This window comes from Colobus angolensis, unplaced genomic scaffold (genome assembly GCF_000951035.1).
Source record: "Colobus angolensis palliatus isolate OR3802 unplaced genomic scaffold, Cang.pa_1.0 Scaffold31, whole genome shotgun sequence".
In the NCBI taxonomy this organism is placed as follows: Eukaryota; Metazoa; Chordata; class Mammalia; order Primates; family Cercopithecidae; genus Colobus; species Colobus angolensis.
The window spans coordinates 1,121,329-1,139,711 of NW_012116377.1; the positions used below are offsets into that span (position 1 = coordinate 1,121,329).

Here is an 18,383-nt window from a genome sequence, read left to right on the forward strand (position 1 = left end):
TGTCTGTAGGGCCAGGCAGGCTGTGGGGACATGGCACTGACCGTGCCGCTCACACCAACTCTGGGAGCAGGCCCTGCCTCCCTGCGGCACTCCGGCACGTGTGAGGGGTGTGTGAGGGGCCGGCCGTGTGAGCCCTGGCAGGCCCCTTCTCCCTTCGGGCCTCAGATGTCCTGCCCATCTTGTGGTAGGTCTCTTGCTTGGCTGACCTGGCAGGGCGGTCCTGGTGGTCAAAGGAGAGAGATTGGGCCAGGCGTGGTGGCTCACACCTGTAATTCCAGTACTTTGGGAAGCTGAAGTAGGTTGATCACCTGAGGTCGGGAGTTCCAGACCAGCTTGGCCAACATGGTGAAATCCCATCTCTACTAAAAATCCAAAATTAGCCAGGCGTGGTGGCTCATGCCTGTGATCCCAGCTACTCGGGAGGCTGAGGTAGGAGAATCATTTGAACTCGTGAGGCATAAGTTACAGTGAGCTGAGATTGTACCACTGCACTCCAGCCCACGCGACAGAGCAAGACTCTGTCTCAAAAAAAAAAACAACAAAAAAACAAAACAAAAAAAACAGGCTGGTGTGAGAGGGCTTTGAAGATGGCCACACATGTGACCCCAGAGGATGGGTGTTCTCTATGGAGTTTGCCAGGTCACTCTGGGAGCTGTATGGAGCCATCAGGCCAGACTGCCTCCATGTCCCCTTGGCCCAAGTCCTCAGAGTCACCGACAGCTGTCAAGTGGTTGGGGACACAGGGACATGTGCTTCCTCAAGAGTCCATGAGGGGTCCAGTGTGGCTTGGGCCTCCTTGCCTCATGGCACACCCAGAACCTGTGCTGGGGTATAATCGGCCGGGTCATCCACTAACTGGGGGGCTGGGCCTGACCCCTTGCCCCAGCAGGTAGAGGTCAGCATTCTTCTGTCCCCAGGGTGGGGGCAATGGAGATGAAAGCCGGTGTCCACCCGCCCCATAACCGCACAGCTTCTGGCTGACAACAGCGCCCTGTGGACACTGTATTTCCATGTGTAAGTGAAAGGAAGCCTCCTGGCTGCAAGGTGACCCTGCTATTTTTACCCTAGGACGGCCACACCCATAAGCTTGTCCCCAGGAGTGTGGCAGGGAGCAGCCACTAGCTGGCTTGGTCCTGGCACAGAAGTGGTAATGGAGTGGCCCCTTTCCTACCTGTCCCAGGGACCCAGGATGGAAGGGCCAGCGTTTCACTGTTCACAAGATCACATGCCTTGCTATGCTTCGGGGGTCTCCAGCCAAGAACTGCTCCAATGCCCCAGGCCTCTACAGCCACGGCCAGAGCAGATTCTGGGTCCTCACTGTCCTGCTCCATGCCAGCCCCAGACCACACCCTTCTCTCCCTCCCTCAGCTTCCAGGTGAGGGGTTGCCATGGCTCACCTATAGTTGGGTTTTCTTTGGCCTACACACTGTTAACAGAAAGCATTCCAGTTAGTTGCCAGTATTTAAAACCTGAAAGAGTGTACAAAAAATCTGGATTTCTGGCTTCTGAAAAATCAGACCTTCTGGCATCCCTGGGCCTTTGCTCCCTGGCCCCCATGGCAGTGACTACGGGAGCTGGGCTGGGCTATCCCCACCCCCTGCTGCCTGGTCCCTTCCCCACACAGGTGCATGCTCTGACTCCACCCAGGCTGTCTGGTCCCTCCAGGCCACTGCTGCAGTGACCAGGTCCAGGCCCAGCTGGGTCCTGCCTTGTCACCTCCCCGGGCAGCAGCTGCTCTTTTTTTTTTTTTTTTGCCTCCATCCACTCTCTGGTGTTGATGTGCCACATCCAGGGACTTCCAGGACAAGGCTCCTTAGCCCTGGAGGTGCTCAGAGCACAGAGGGAAGAGGGGAAGGCGCTGTGGGAAGTGGGCATGCGAGCTCTTCAGGATTAGGTGAGCACCATGTGTCTGCTGGGCCAGGCACCTCTTGGTGAACACTGGCTGGGAGTAAGCCATGGGCCCCTGTGGGTACAGTTGAGAGGCCTAGTCTGGGGAGGGGGCAGGGGACAGAGACTGAGGGATCAGGCAATTTTCTGGGAAGAGGTGACAGTGAGGACAAAGGCCCTGAGGTGGGTGGGGAGATCAGAGAGGCTATTCCAGGGTTGAGCATAGGGACCCCGGGGGAAGGCAAAGGGGGCAGTGGGCCGGCGGGCAGACCACACTGTGCTGCAGGCCATGGAGGGGGTCTGGCTTTCTCCCGAGTGGGCTGAGAAGCCCCGGCGTGCTGTGAAGAGGGGGGTGATGGGGGTCCTAAGTCCACATGGGCAATGCCATGCTGAGGAGGTCGCGGGCCAGGGCCCAGCTGGCAGCTGAGTGAAGGGCTCCTGTGGGCACCCAGCCATGCTGCAGCAGAGGTACGAGGGGAATGGGTCGAGGACACAGTCTGAGGGCAGAGGTGTCAATATTTGCTGATGAATCTGGGTGGGGGGTGGCCGAGGTGGGGACAGTGGTGGTAGGAACAAGAAGGACAAGGAGCAGTGAGTCCAGGATGGCATCAGCTTTTAGCCTGAACCTAGTGCAGGGAATGGATTCCACCCAGCAGGCCTCAAGGGCGATATCGCAGAAGTGAGGATGCTCAGTGAGGGGGCCTGGGCCAGTGATGAGGAGCTCGCCACTCACCTGAGGGGAACTGCGGAGGAGCTGCAGCTGGACAGCCAGGGCCAGCTCCAGGGTGGGGCTGGGAGTCCCCCCAAGGCTCCCTACAGGAGGGACAGGTCCTCAACAGCCTCCCTGACAGCAGACGGCCGGGGCACTGGGCATTTACTAGTGGGAATCCCCTGCTACCTAGACCTTGCTACCCTCCCCTACTCCTAGCCTGTGTAATGAAGCCCTTCCTTCCCCAATCTGTCCTTGGTGGCCCTGCTGGGTGGCGAGTTCTCCATCCACCTGCGCCCCACCTCACAGAGCTCCACGAGGTCTGCCAAGCATCACACAGGCCAAAGGTGGCCCATTGGTGTGGCCTCGGACCCCCACCGCCTCCTCTCGCAACAGGACTTTACTTTCCCGCCTGCCCTGGGGAGAGGGCTGCAGGACATGCTTCAGCCACTGAACTGCGAGCTGAGGGGTCTGTGTCACTTCAAGGGGGAAGTTGTGCGGTCCCCTATGGACACCCACCTCCTTCATTCATTCCACAAACATTTATCAAGCACCTACCCTGGCCAGGTGCTATGCTAGCACAGTTATGGTCCCCATCCTCAAAAAACATGCTTTCTAGTTAGAGAGGGATACAGAAGGAGATAAAGTCCAAGAATATGCTACAGCACAAGCATCAGGGGCATGGCTGGGAGAGCCAAAAAGCCCGTACTTCCGTCTCAGCTCCACTTCTGGCTGGGTAACCCAGGGTGAGTAACTTAGCCTCTCTGTCTCTGTATAATGGGGATGACAACAGCTCACACAACAGTTACTGTGAAGAATCCATGAGTTCGTACTCGTAAAGCACCATACCTCAGGCCTCAGAAACCATTTCAGGCTTCACAGCTGGAAGAAGAGGCCTGGGCTGGAAGAATCTACCCAAGGTGATGCCACAGAAAGCTGGGATGGCATCGACTTCAGCTGGAAGGGGCAGAAGGACAGGCAGGAAAGCCCGCCCTGACTAGATGGCATTGGGCCTGGGCAGGTCCCTGGTGGAGGGAACGGCCAATGCAAAAATCTTGAAAGGTAACAAAATGGGGGCATAGAAGGGTCAAAAAACTGGCTCCAGCAAGATGAAGGGTGCTGCGACTTATAATTCATGCTTCTGCCCCAGAAGTCCCTAAAAATTCCCTCTACCCTCCAGATGCCCCTCCTGCTGCTGAAAATCCACTCTGTCCAACTCTGCAGTGACCCATCCCCACAGTCCCTCTGTGTACACCCGTTACTCTTTCTTTAGCTCTTCTTGGTTCTACCCTGTAAGGATCCAGCATTAACAGGTGCTGCCTGTAACATTCTCACCATCTATACCTGACCCACCTGTGTACCCCTGGCCCTGCTGCCCCCTAAAATGCCCCAGCAGGCAGTGTTGTCGGAGACTTCTGACCATCCCTGCTGTGTGCTCGCAGGTCTGGCCTTAGCTGCCTCCTCTAAAGCTGGCTGAGCCAGCTTTTCCTCACATCAGATGCTGATTCAGATTCAAGTGTGACAGGTGAGCACAGACTGCACCAGTCACTTCCTGCACACACATCTCTCGTCTTTCAGCTGCAAGCTGAGCTGCTGGTGGGACGAGAGAGAGCTGTGTGAGGCTCTGAGGAAGAGCTGCTGCAAGGCTGTGGATTGCATGTGGGGAACACGTACCTGCTGAAGCCAAGCACTGAGTGCTTACCCTGATATTTTCCCAGCAGGGGTGTGCAGGATCCAGAAAAGGGTTCTCTCTCTCTAAGACATGGGTTTCACTATGTTGCCCAGACTGGCCTCAAACTCCTAGTTTCAAGTGATCCCCTTGCCTCAGCCTCTCAAGCAGCTGGGACCACAGGGATGTGCCACTGTGCCTGGCTGCAGTCCTTTTTAACTGCTCAGGATGCCTAAGAGATGTGGAAGTGGATGGATGCCCAAGCACCTAGCTTCAGCCTCCAGGTTTCCCAGTGTACCCTCCAGCTCAGGCCCTAAGAGCCAGTGGGCAGATTCTACTCTCTGCTCCAGGCCAGTCAGAGCCCTGCATCCTGCTTGCCCATGTAAGTGGTTCAGGGAGAAGCACGAGAGCCAGAAGGAGCCGACGAGGGGAGGAGAATCTCTCTTCCTCCTACTGGGGTTGAGATCAGACTACAGGCCTGGGGTCCTCGGATGGCCCCTCCTGTCCTGGGTCAGGGAGGATCTGGCAACGGGCAGGGCCAACCCTGAGGCAGATGGAGCCAAGAAATACCCGGGACTTTTCAGGTCCATAAACCAGTAAAGCCTCTTTGCTTAACCCAGTTTGATAGAGTTCCTGTCACATGAAACAGAGAAGGCCATGATTAACGCAGAGCCCAACGCAGGGTTTGGAGTGCCCAAGGATCTCCGTGGTCAGAGGTCTGAGCCCACCTGGTAACCGCTTGTGGGGGTGAGGACAGACTCACCAAATTCAACATTCGGAGAGTCCCTGCATATCTGGAAATGCCCTTCCAATGCAGCAACCCAGACTCGAGTCCCCCCAGGGTCCTGCAGAGAGGTGCCACTTCCAGCCTTTCCCACACTGCCCGGGCCAGCAAGCTCGCCACCTCTGGAGGCTGCCTGCTTCATCCAGCTCTTACTTTTACACTGCACTTTCCGGTAGCGTGAACCCAAGTGGCTTCCCTGGTATCGATCCCAGAGAGAAGGCATGAGAATCACCCTTTGAAGTGTGGCCAGCACCCCCTGCAGAGTTTCCCTTGGCGCTTCTTCTCTGAGGCTCAGCACCAGCCATCTCAGACCCAGGCCAGAGCTCGGGATCCTGGGCTGTGGGTAGCATCAAGGGCCACAGGCCACAGTGGCCCGTGTCTAGGTGAGGGGGGTCCCAACCTCCAAAGACCCAGCTCAAAGTGCTCCTAAGAGAGCCCATCCTTTACACCATCAGCACCGCAGGCTACAGGAGCAGCACCGCACATGCTCTGGGCCAGCACTTCTGGTGTGTGGCCTTGAGCTTGGGCCTGGGATCTCAGCCTGGCTGCCTGCACCTATGCTTCCCAGGATGGCTGTGGGGATTCAGTGAGACAACAGGCGGAAGGTGTTCGGCATGGGGCCTGGCACTTGGTCCAGGCTCTGCACAGGCCGGCTCTGCTCACTGCTATTTTTATCAACGACAGCAGACACGTTAAACACAAGGAGCACAGAGCTAGAGCATGCAGATCAGGGGCACTCTCTGAGCCCTGTTCCCACAGGTGGAGGGGAATGGCCCCCTGTGGGTGCGCTGGAAGGGTGAAACAGTCACGCTACCTGCAGGATCCCAGCGACAGCATCCTCTGCCTCCCTCTTGCAGTAGCTCCAGCAGGTCGATGGGACCCAAGGCTGCTGGGACCCAGGGGCTGGGCACCGACTGTAGGGGAGGCCAAGTCCACAAAAGGGGGCTGCCTCCAGGTACAGGGCCCTGTGCTGGAAGGGCCTCAGGGGCCCCTGTGAAAAGCTCTTAGCCAAGTAGTTCAACCACACTGTAACACCAGGTGGCCACCCAGGCCCTACATACATGTTCCTCAGAGACAAGCTTCTCACTCCTTTTTGAGGGTGCCCGTGTCATCATGAAGCAGCTCTGGGGCCAAGGATGCTCTTGCAGAGGCGGGAGAGGTCTGGGGTGGCTCACCTGTGACATGGTCACTTGGGCTCATTTCAGAGAGGAATGTGACAGAGAGGAAGTGGACATAGCCAGGCATGTACCCCTGAGGACGTGTACCAGGTACAGGAGCAGGAGACGCTGGGGTGGGGTTCTAATGCAGAGGTGAAGACTCAGTGAGGTCCCTGCTGGGCACCTGCCCCAGCTCCACATGCTGCAGGGCTGCGTGGCCTCCCACAAATGGTGTGGCTCTGCCTCCTGGACCCAGTTTACAGATCTGTCACCCAGTAAGGAGGTAGGGAGTCCAGGGCTATACCTGTGGTAGCAGCAGTTCCTACACCACAGATTTTAAGAGGATGTGTTCAGGAGCCAAGTGGCCAGGGTGTGATGTCCCTAGTCGCCTACCAACTGTGCGAGACTCAGCTCACCCACTGCACAGGGAAACGTGCGTTAGCGCACGACAGGCCCTGGGAAACGCGCCTGGCGCACGGTCAGTACATGGAAGGATTAGCCATTCTTATTTGACTGCTTGGCCCATCAAAATGCCTGTTTGGGTCTTCCTAAAGCCCAGCCCTGGAAGCTCCCTTCCCTTGGCACTCACTCTGGACACAGAAGCTCTCGCTGACCACAACAGCTGCCATCCACTGCACAAACATTTTCCAGGTGCAGGCAGTGAGACTCAGAGAGTTCAGCGAGTCGCCCCAGGTCCCGCAGCTGATAGGTGGCAGAGCCAGGGCTGAAATCCTCCTGCCTCTGGCTCCTGCACCCCCGCCCTCCCACAGCACCGCCAGCCAGATCAGCTGTGTGGCTGTCAGCTGGGCCGGGTGAGAGTAAGCAGCAGATGCCCAGAGGAACATCTGGATGCCTGGTAGACCTCGGCAGTCCCGGGGATGCCCTCACTGCCAACCCACACCACTTTCTCAGGCTTCGTTTCTGTTCTTCCTCCCCGCCGGCTGCTGGCTCTCCCACTTTGGTACATGATTCCCTATAAGGGGGCATCCCTCCAGACAGAGGCCTGTGCCAGGAATGCTCACTGCTTCATTGCTGGGAAGGGGTGGAAACTGAGAGCTGTGCTGGAGGCCGGGCAAAGGCCGGGACATACCACCCCGCAGGCAGAGAAGTGGAGGTGGTACACAGGTGCAAGGCCAGAGAAAGGGAAGGGAAAGGGCAGTTCCTACTTCAATTAAAAACGTGCCAAGACCCAGCAATTCCACTTCCAGCCATCTGATCAAGGGGCCTCCCAGGCGTGTGTGTAAGGATCACAACCACTGTCACACTAGTGCTAGTTGTGAAAAGCTAGAAGCAACTGGCCAAATAACCTATAGCCACGGTGGGGACTACACTCAGCAGCACACAGGCGCAAGGCAGCCTGTGTGCAGAGCCCAGCAATACCCTCATAAGACAATGTCACAGTCCCAGGCCCCGGCTGATGTCAGCAAGGATCCAACAGTAGCAGCTAATACATAGTAAGGCCCTATCCTGTGCCACATCCTGCTCTCAGCACTTCACACAGACCAACGCTTCACCCTCACCGCCCTGGGAGGAGGGTGCCCCTGGCATCAGCCCATTTCACAGATGTGGCCACTGTGGGAAGGGGGGCTTTGCTGCCCAAGGATATACAGACAGGACGGGGGACAGCCAGGATTTAAAGCCAGACAGCCGGGCCCCAAGCTGTGTTCTTAACCATGGCTGTCTAGAGTTCCCAGGAGTGCACACAAATGCACAGGAAAAAAATCTGGAAGGAGAGACTGCAACATGCTGAGTCCAAGAGGATGTTATCCTGAGCTGCAAGGCAAGCATTTTCTGTGAAGAATGTATTCACGTGCTACACAGAGAATTAAAAGTTAACTGAATAAGAAAGAATCTACACAGACCAAAGCTGGCTGGTTGAGGAAGGTGGTTTTTCCTGGTTTCCTGTCTCCCCACTGCTGGTCTCCACCTGTCCACTCTGCAGCGGCCCCTGGTTATCCCAGCCTCCCCTCTACGGAACATGCGCTTGGGTTGAGAGATGATCCTGGAGCTGGGCTGTGCCCAGGAGCAGTGGGGACAGACTTCAGGGACCGTGTTAGGTGGGCCAGTAGGACGCAACCCTCCCCTGTCCTGCGCATTGCTCCAGCCATGGCCTGTGCAGCAGTGAGAGCAGCCGTACTCTGCAGCAAGCCACAGGCAGATCAGAGGCACAGAAGAGAGCGTCCTGGTAGATGTGAGATGTCCAAGACTCTTAGTTCTTAGCTGAGCAAACCAGTAAGCCATTGCCCCTGGCTGGCCCCAGATGAATGCACCATTCCCCAGAGGCTCTTCCTGAGACAGGCCTCTCTGACACCCCAAGATAGTGCTTCCATGTGTCCCAGGAATGGCTATCCCTCAGTTTAGGAGTAGAGAGAACAGGGGGCAGACAAAACAGGGAGCCAGCTCGACACTGGCTTGGAGATGGCCAGGTCCCACTGCGCCATTCACCACCCTAGTTTGACCTTCTGGGAAAACTGTCGTCTGCCCCTGGCTCCCCGGATGTGTGTCAGGAATCACCAGACCAGGGTGGTTGGTTCCAGGCCAGCATCTGATGAGGCCAAATCCCAGTGGCCCAGGGAGTGGAAATAACGAGAAATCTCAGGTTGGACAGGAGCCTGCACATTACTCAGGCCAAGTGCTCAGCCCTCCTCCCCTTCCTCTTGCTATTTTTGGCTGTGCTAAGAATAGTCTGCTTTAAATACCCATCGCTCCTTGGATCTGCTGTCAGGATGGTCGATGGCACCTTTCCAGGACCCCCTTGGGGAGCAGTCACTCCATGAACCCAACTCATGCAGCTCCCCAAGACCCCCAGACACAGCCATGGGTCTGGCCTGCGTCTGTCTGAGTTCCTTCCCTCCAGGACACAGTTCTGGGTCTGGCCAACTGCCCCTGAGCACTCCTACCCCCAGACATGGCCCAGGTCTGGCCTGCGTCCCCCACAAGACATAGCCCTGGGTCTCGCCTGCCTGCTCCTGCCCCTCAATGACACAACCAGTCATACCCCTGCTCAAAGTCCTTTGTGTCCCACATCACCCCTAAGCCTGACATCCAAAGCTGGGCAGGGCATGGCCCAACATACCCCACTTGCTATGGTGGACTCAGGAGTGATGGGATAGAAGAGCCTGGGACTCAAGTTGCTTCAGCACAGAAAGCTCCCATTCTGCCCCTGCTCAGCCTGTCTGTGTTGCTGTCCCAAACAGCAGCTCCAGGAAGGGCTGGATCCTCAGTGCACAGGTTGGCAGCATCCTAGCCACCAACCTTGCACGGCAGCTTCCTATGCTCACAGGCCACGCTGGACCTCAAGCTCTGTGCTTGGAAGGATCCAGCCATGCCCACCTGCCGAGATCCAGCAAGCCATGGCCGCCCACCCTGCAGGGTCACCAACGGTACTCACTTGTTGAAGAGGTTCAGGCCAATGCGGTAGTGCCTCTTGCGGATGACATCGTTGCTAAAGGCGGGCGAGTCCCAGCTGTTGCGGGCCTCCTTGTGGTAGGTCTGCTTGCTGAGCGTCTGCTCCCGCAGGCTGTCACGGGACGATGACTCGGAGCTGCAGTTGATGGTGTCGTTGGAGTTGGATGTGCTGTTGATGCTGTCATTGTCGCCGTCTGAGTAGTCCGACTCAGACTTGCTCTGCCGGTTGGCTGAGCCATTGATGGCCAAGTGGCTGTCTAGGGGCCTGGGGGGCCGGGGGCGCAACTCAGGCTCCTCCCGGGGGAGGCTCTTTGGGGGGCCGCTGTGGGGACCATGCTTGGGGCTGCCCTGCTGCCCGCCGAGGCTGCGCTCGTAGGCACTCTGCCTCTTGAGCGAGCCCCGCTCCGAGCGGTCACTGAGGTCCACAGAGCTGTCGCTGGGTGGCTCGATGGTGAGCAGCGGGAGATGCTCCACCCGCAGCCGCTGCTCCTGCCGCTCCAGCGACGGTGTGCTCCGGCAGCTCGTGTCCGTGTCGGCCTTGTCCTCTTTGTGGGCCAGGGCCCAGTAGTCTGGGGCTGCGCCCCCAGCCCGCAGCCGCAGGTCTGACTCGGTGCTGGACGGCCGGTCCCCTGCCTGCGAGAGGGGCAGAGGGGGAGACAGCTCCTCCTCATCGATGTACAGGGTGACATCACTGTACGAGGCTGTCATCTCGTCCAGTTTGCGGTGGTCCATGCTGTGCAGGGCTGTCTGGGGCTCGGTGTCCCGGGCCCGTGCCGCATCCAGGGCTGGTGCCTCCTCAGTGTGCAGGCTGCGGCAGTTGAGGGCATCGTCGATGGACTCGGCCAGTGATTTCACTTGCCTAGAGAAGGCGTCCTCCAGCTCAGTGATGGCGTCCGCAAAGTCGCTGGAGGGGGCCGGAGACTTGAGGGTAGTCGGCTCACTGAGGTCACCACACTCAGGGGGCACCAGGGCTCCCAGCTGGGAGCCGTCGTTAGTCACTGAGACCTGCTTCCCCTCGAAGTAGGAGCTGTGCACTTTCTCAGGCCCCTCAAAGGAGAACTGCATCCTCATGTTGGACAGCACGATCCGGCGCGACATGCGGTTCTCTGACATGGAGCTGCGCAAGCGCTCGAAGTTCTTGTTCATCTGGTACTGGCGAAACGCCGTCTGGATGGTGCGGGCCGCATGGCGGGTTACCAGGCGCCCCCCATACTTTCGTTCTAGCATCTCCACCTGGGGGTGGGAGAGGAGAATGAGAACAGCCCTGCATGTGGGCACAGTGAGACATCTACCAAACTCCTTCCCACTTCCTAGCCAAGCAGCTATGCAACCTGGGAAGGTCCCAAAGTTGGTCAAAGCAACTGCTGAGGGATGCTGGTGGGCTTATACAAAATATGAGTCCCGAGGTCAAATTGGATAGAGAAGCACCAAGTTAAAATGAGTGCAACCATGTTTTTCCTCTCAGACCCGTTTTTTTTTTTTTTTTTTTTCTGAGACAGAGTCTCGCTCTGTCACCCAGGCTGGAGTGCAATGGCATGATCTCAGTTCACTGCAACCTCTGCCTCCTGGGTTCAGACGATCCTCCTGCCTCAACCTCCTGAGTAGCTGGGATTACAGACACCCACCACCACGCCCAGCTAATTTTTGTATTTTTAGTAGAGATGGACTTTCACCATGTTGGCCAGGCTGGTTTTGAACTCCTGACCTCAGGTGATCCGCCAGGCAGAGCCTCAAGAAACTTTAAAAGGCAGTGAGATACACTATGCTGAGTGTCCCCAGTGTCTTGGGTCACAGAAGCCCCTGGCTCTGACGCATTTTTGAGGTATGCCATCTAATGAAACCCATTTGGAGACCCTGGAAGAAGTATGCACAGGTCAAGAGACAGGCTAAAGATTCCAGCAAGGCCCACAGGCTGCTGGACTCATTTCCTTTCCACAGCACCAACCAGGCAGCTCTTGTGGCCAGAGGCATCACTGAGTTTCAGGGAGACCTGTGGGGTCTGCTGCACTGAGAAGCAGGCTTCGAGGCCAGGTGCCTGAGTTCTAATCTGGGCTATGCCCCTTGGTAGCTGGGTGACCCAGAATAAGCCCTGAGCCCATGCACTTCCTTGGTTTCCTCGTCTATTAAATGGCATAGTGCTGGGACCTATGACTGTGGTGAGCCCCGGAGACAGAGGCCAAGGGCTGGCACATGCCAAGCACAGGGGTAGCTGGGCTGGAAAGACACTCAGCTGCATTCTGGGAAGGGATTTACAGTTTGTAAAGCCCCCAAGCTCCCTTGCTCTACAGATGGGCAAATTGTGGCCCAGAGAAGAGACTCAACACATACTCAAGAGGCCTCCAGGCTCTGGAGCTGGCTTTCCCTCATGAGCACCGCCATTCCTGATGGCTTGTCTGGGCCGCACGGCTCATTCCTGTGAGGGCTGGGCTACATGCAGGGAGGGGATGGGGTGAACCCCAGGTGCTTCAGTGGGACACGCAGACCTCCTGAATTTCTGAGGCACCCGTGACCAAGGGGGGCCCTGAGGGCCGCTCCCTGCACCTTGCTCCTGAGTGGACAATGAACACATTCCTGCGGCCAAGATAAGGAATTGGCTTCTCCGCCAAGCCAGGCCTCTTGGGGTGCTGGGGTGGCGTGGGCATGTGATGTGGGGCTAGGAGCCAGGCAAAGCGCTGCACCTGCCTGTATTGTCCCAGATGCCCACTACATGCTGGGCATCACGTCACATCTGGAGGTGGAATGGGAGGCATGGAGGTCCTTGCACTCAAGGAGCGAGGGGTCTGTCAAGGAGAGCAGGCAGCTGCAGGCGCAGAACTGAAACAATGCCAAACAGACATCCAACAAATCGAAGGCTGCAGCCTGCACCAGGGAGACTGGCTCAGGGCCACATAAGGCGTTGCATGCCCATGCATGCCGCCTGGCTTTGGGTGGTCCCAGCAGGCTGGGTGGAGGAGAAGAGCTGGGGGGGGGCTTGAGGGGAGCAGATCAAAATGACTTTTCCAATCCCAGGCCAGAGTCTGTTTTTTCTCTCGCCCTGTTACTGAACGTCGTCCAAGAAATGACCTCACTTCCACAACTGTAGGCAGAAAGTTTCCATTTTTTGGGTTGTGAGTGGAGCTTAGAAAGCCCACGGGGCCGATAAGAGACCGGAGGCTGGGATCTGGGAAGCCTTTCTTCCCTCACTCTACTTTGTGGGCAGCACAAGCACCAGGACCTCCAGCTCAGGCCTAGAGCTCCCCACAGGGCCTTCTCGCCTGCTGGCTCCAGACCTCGCAGACCAGGCAGCCACCCTGTTTTCCTGAGACCTCCTGCCCAAATCTGTGTGTATCGGGGGCGAAGGGACTTCAGGAAGGCAGCAACGGGCTCTGCGTTTGTTCACCAGAGCCCCTGGCAGTTCTTCCCCCAAGGGTCCCCACACATGGACCTGGGGCTGCTCTTCCTCATCCCCAAACTTACTGTAAGTCATTCTTCTTCCTGGGATGGAACTATTGCCAGGCCTGGTCGAAAAGTTTCCTGGGACCCAGTGGAGGGGATTCTACTAACATGTGCCCATCTACTATGTGTGCTGGGGACCCCCACACCCTCATCCCATCTCACAGCAGCTTCTGCTCTACTGAGGGGTTTCGCTACCCTACTTCTCAGCAAGGACAAGACGCTCAGGGGAGGGAAGCCGCTGGCCCAGGGCATGTGGTTCCTGGATAGAGGAGTTGAACCCGTGGCCAGGGCTCCCCTAACCAGCCCTCACTTGTCCCTTCAAGGCGAACTTTTGAGCAGTGCAGAAGAGGAACTGGGAAGAATGTCACTTCTTGATGACACAGGGACAGTACCTGACACCCACTCAGGTCTCCTGCTTCAGGGACAGAAAGCCACTGAAGGGCACAGTGGGCCAGGGGCCAGAAGAGCACAGGAGGCTAGCCCTTGGGGTCCTTTCACTAAACGGACTCTGTGTTATGCAGATTTAAAACTCCTCATGGAATCGGGCACCTCACTTCTTCATCTAGTGATTCCCATGCAATCTGTCCCATTCCCACTTTTGCTGAGTTTTCCAGGAAGCTCGGTGGAGCATCGAATGCTCAGTGGTCCTTGATGTCGCCTCCTCCCTCTCACCTCTTTGGTACCTCTTCTGGGCCTTCCTTTCCATCACACACACTCAGTAGCCTTTGCACCAGCTGTTGCCTCTTCCTGGAACAGCCAGCTCTAATGTCACCTTAGAGAGGTCTTCCCAACCAGCCTTACCCAATGCTGTCACCTCCCATAGCCGCCCGATTTCTTTCCCCAATTTTTAGAATCCCTAGAGTTTGCATCACTTTCTGGAAGTCAACTGCCTCTGCATTGCTAACTTGCTCCTGTCCAGCTCCTGTGCCACAGTGGAGCTCAAGAGCAGGGGCCTTGCCTCGGTCACGGGCACCCAGCACAGTGTCTGGTGTGTGGTGGGCGTTCAGATAATATGCATGGAATGAAAATGAATAGCTGGAGTCCTCTTAGGCCCACAGGAAGCATATAATTCTCTTCAAAGGCCTCTATTAAGTCCCAACCTTTCTCCTTTCTGTTTAAATGGCTCTGCTGCCAACATCTCTTACTATAAACCGTGGTCCACTTTGGATGTGGGCATCATGGATAAAGGGAACAGAAGCTGCTCTGTACTGTGTTGGCCTGGCCTAAGTTGCAGGGCAGCACTGACAGCCAGGTGAGGAGGGGGCTGATGGGGGATTCCCTGTCAAGAGAGGGGATGATCCCGCAACCCCAGGCAGTATCTGCACCACTCCCTTAGGAAGTTGGGGCACACCAGGCCCAGAACTCTAGTCTTTAAAGGACAAAAAGGGGAGCACATATTCAGGGGAACTTGAATCTATACTCCCAGCAAATATAAACAAATAAAACCCCCAAAAATTGTTTTTAAAGAAAAAGGATAACTAGGAAGATCTGGGAGCAAGCAGAGGGCGGGCGGGGCCACAGGATGGGTGTGGATGGGAGTGAAGGCCAGGTGGCTTCTGCAGCATGGAGTCTGGGGAAGATGGGAAAGGGCCCTGGGGCCAGCAGGGGCAGAGGCGGCCACCTGGGCATCTGGAGGAGCTGTCTAGAGCTCAATGCCCAGGAGCTGGGGAGAGTCTGACAGCCCTCCCCAGCCTGCCCCTGCAAGCTTGCAGAGCTGCTGCCTGGGAGCCCGGGTTCTCTTGGAGCCTGAAACTGCTATGGGGCTTGTCCATGCACTGGCTCGCTCACTCCCTCACTCACCCATCTGTTCATTCACTCAGATCCTTATTAAAACACCTACTGTGCACATGTACTTGGAGGGACTTGGAAGCAAGAGCTCTTGGCCTCCCCAGGGACTGCTCAGGTCCTCGCTCTTCCCTTTGCACCCCAGGATTCTCCTCTCCTGGTTCAACTCCGAGAGGCTGCCTCTTGTCCTCCCTCGAGTCCAGCCCTAAGCACACTGTGGGTCTGGGCCACCTCTAAGGGCCAAGGCCCCTGGGGGAGGAGTGCAGTCTTCAGTGGGGGGATTTCCCACAGGAGTGTGGGAGCCAGGAGGGGTACAGCAAGCAGCCTCCCCTGGCTGGCCGTAGATGAGGTTCTTCCCAGAGCTTGTGCTGTTCATGCTGTCAATGGACCTCCCTCCCTCAGCCCTCTCCTGGGTCTTTACAACCTCAGTGGCCGGCCACATACCCAGTGTGTCCCGATGACATTGGGCTCAGATACCTATCATGGTCCCCCAGATCTGGGCCACGCAGGATGTGGAACCCGGGCCATGGCAAAGGCCTCACGTGAAGACGACTCTCTGGAAGTCCCCAGAAGGAATGCCAGACAATCCAGGTCCTTCATACACGCCAGCAAGAGCCAGCTGGGGCAAGAGGCTCCTGAGAGCAGCCACAGGTGGAGCTGGAACTGGGGCAGAGTCCTCAGCCTCAGCCCACACGCACCCCAACTTGAGTCTATGGGAGAGAGCTGCCACCATGCCTGGTAGGGGCATACATGGTGGGCAGAGTTGCCCTGTGCTCGCATGTGTGGCCCGAGGGGCTGTGCTCGCCTACCTGCTTGTCCTGCAGGTCCGAGGAGAGCTCATAGCTCTCAGAGAGTGAGCGTGAGCGCTTGATGGCCTCCTCCTCGGCCTGCTTGCGCAGGATGGAGGTCGAGTGCTGCAGCTTGGGCCTCCGCGTGCGCTGCTGTTGCCCCGGCGGCCCCGAATACAGCCCATAGGCTCCCACTGACGTGTGCTCGTAGTGATCTGGGCTCAGGCTGGAACCAGGCACTAAGGGGCCCTGGGGGTAGGCCGAGGGGCTGTCCAAGGACGTGCCAGTCTCGCTGCTGGGGGCCTCGCCCTCGACGCTGCAGAGGAGAGAGAGGCGAGAAGCTTCTGGTGAGCAGGAAACCCGAACACGATGCCGGGCCGGGCCCCCATGCTCCTGGAGGAGCCCCCATGCCCACTCTTCTCATACCCAACAGTTGAGTCCACACATGCAGCTGGCAGGACCCTGCAAAGCCCCTCCACTCAGCACCCCACCCACTCGGATTCAGTTTCTCTGTGAAGCACACCACCCTCTGACATCCCATACACCTTTCTCATTGATTTTGCTCACTGTTCATCACCCACATGCAAATACCAGCTCCCTGAGGATGGTAGTTTTGGTCACTGGGTTGCTGATCATCCCCAGAGCCCAGAGCAGTGCCTGGCACAGAGCAGGTGCTCAGCAATTACTGACTCAGCCAGTTCTGTCACTTTCTCTCCTACCACCTGCATTAAATACACCACTGATTTAAAAACTTTAAAAAAACGCCAGGCGCGGTGGCTCACGCCTGTAATCCCAGCACTCTGGGAGGCCGAGGTGGGCAGGTCACGAGGTCAGGAGATCGAGACCATCCTGGCTAACATGGTGAAACCCCGTCTCTACTAAAAAAACACAAAAAATTAGCTGGGCGTGGTGGCGGTCGCCCATAGTCCCAGGTACTCAGGAGGTTGAGGCAGGAGAATGGCGTGAACCTGGGAAGCTGAGCCTGCAGTGAGCCGTGATTGCACCACTGCACTCCAGCCTGGGTGACAGAACGAGATTCCATCAAAAAAAAAAAAAAAGTTCCAACAATTAACAAAAGTGATTCTGTACTGTATGCCTACATAGGGCCAGCCCTTGTGCTGGTGGTTGCTGTGAGTGATCTGTGCCCTCCACATGTGTGTGCTGAAGCCCTGGCCCCCAGCACCTCAGCACGGGACTGTGTTTTGGAAACAGGGTCTTTGTGGAGGTGATGACATTAGAATAAAGTCACTGGGGTGTCCTGATCCAGCCTGACTGGTGTCTTTGTAGGCAGAGGAGACGAGGCCATGGACGCACACAGAGGGAGCAGCATGCGAGGACCCAAGGAGGAGAAGACCACCTGCAGGCCAAGGAGAGGGGCCGTCGGGGAACCCACCCTGCCTACACCCTGATCCCTGACTTCCAGCCTCCAGAGCTGTGCGACAATAAACATCTGTGGTCGAAGGTGCCCGTGTGTGGTGTTTGTCACGGCGAGTCCGGAAACTCATACAATGCTGTATATACATTTTCTCTAAATCTTGAAAGCAGTCTACAAAGAGGAACCATCACCTCCCCGTTTCCAGGTGAGGAGACTGAGGCCTACAGGGGGTGCCAGAGGGACCCAGGTAGGAAGTAGGTGAGTCAGAGTTCAAGCCCAAGTGGTGGGACCCTCAGACCCGGTGTTCCCCTCCGCCTCACCACCTTCTGTCCCTGCAACATGTACACATTCCTCTGACGTCTCCAAGCACCATGGGGGAGTAGGGCCCCTGATGGGGCCGTGTGGGACGGGCTGATGAGCTCATCGCGACTCAGAACTCGCAAGCCTTTTCACTGTGTGCAGACGCTGGTTTCCACTGCGGGTGGCTGCTCAGTGTAGGACGAGCAGGGAAGGGAGAGAGTTACAGCACAGTTTCCAACACAATGTCCAGTCAGTCTGCCAGGTGCCCTGTCCCTGTCAGATCACTCAACCTCGGGCTGGAAGTACCTTGAAAGACCCTCTCTCCCAGGGGCCGGGCTGGAGGTCCCACTAGATGGGCATAGCAGAGAGGTGGGCACACGGACCCCACGCAGCTGCAATCCTCCCTCACGGTGCCTTCTTCAGACCAATGGAAGGCCTTGCACACAGCAGCCTGGGGCAGCGGGTCCAGCCCTGCTCTGCTCTACTTCTGTCCCTGCTGCTCCTCATGAGGCCTGCAGGACCCCAGCGACCAGTGCAGAATGTGACCGTCATTGGCTCCAGGGAAGCCTGGATTGGGGGCCCCAGCAGGCGGCCTGGAGCAGAGAGCATAGTCAGTGGCCCAGGGGGTAGGGAGTGGCGGCTCTTTGCTGCCAATTCTGCCATGAGCCAGGGCTGGGCTGTGGATCTCGGCACCTGCTTTCCGGCCTGCAGATTAGGGCAAGACTTCTGGCTCTAGCCTCCAGGGTCAGGCAGGGGATGCCCATCCCACTCCCCAGGAGCTGGGCCATGACAGAGGCCTCTTCCTGAGCAAGAGCCTGAATGAAGACAGGGGCCCAGGGCTCTCTGCCTGGCTCTGCCCTCATTGGACTGAGAATCAGGGCAGGCTGCCCCTCCCTACAAGGCCCCAGTTTCCCTATCAGTAACACGGTGGGTTAGACTCGATGCCTTCAAGCCACCTGAGGAACACCACCCTTCAAGATTCTCCACATCGGCCGGGTGGGTGGCTCAAGCCTGTAATCCCAACACTTTGGGAGGCCGAGACGGGCAGATCACGAGGTCAGGAGATCGAGACCATCCTGGCTAACA

General features: G+C 57.3%; 1 protein-coding gene across 3 annotated transcripts in view; it reads right to left on the reverse strand.

Moving 5' to 3' along the window:
* The window catches only part of IQSEC1 (IQ motif and Sec7 domain 1), a 183,674-nt gene that overhangs the window by 28,801 nt on the left and 136,490 nt on the right, over positions 1-18,383 (reverse strand). For all 3 annotated transcript variants that reach the window (XM_011950653.1, XM_011950654.1, XM_011950652.1), the window contains exons 2-3: positions 15,644-15,938; positions 9,598-10,847 (exon numbers count right to left, since the gene is read on the reverse strand). In XM_011950653.1, the coding sequence (XP_011806043.1) occupies positions 9,598-10,847; positions 15,644-15,938 (1,545 nt within the window). The remainder of the gene's footprint in view (positions 1-9,597; positions 10,848-15,643; positions 15,939-18,383) is intronic.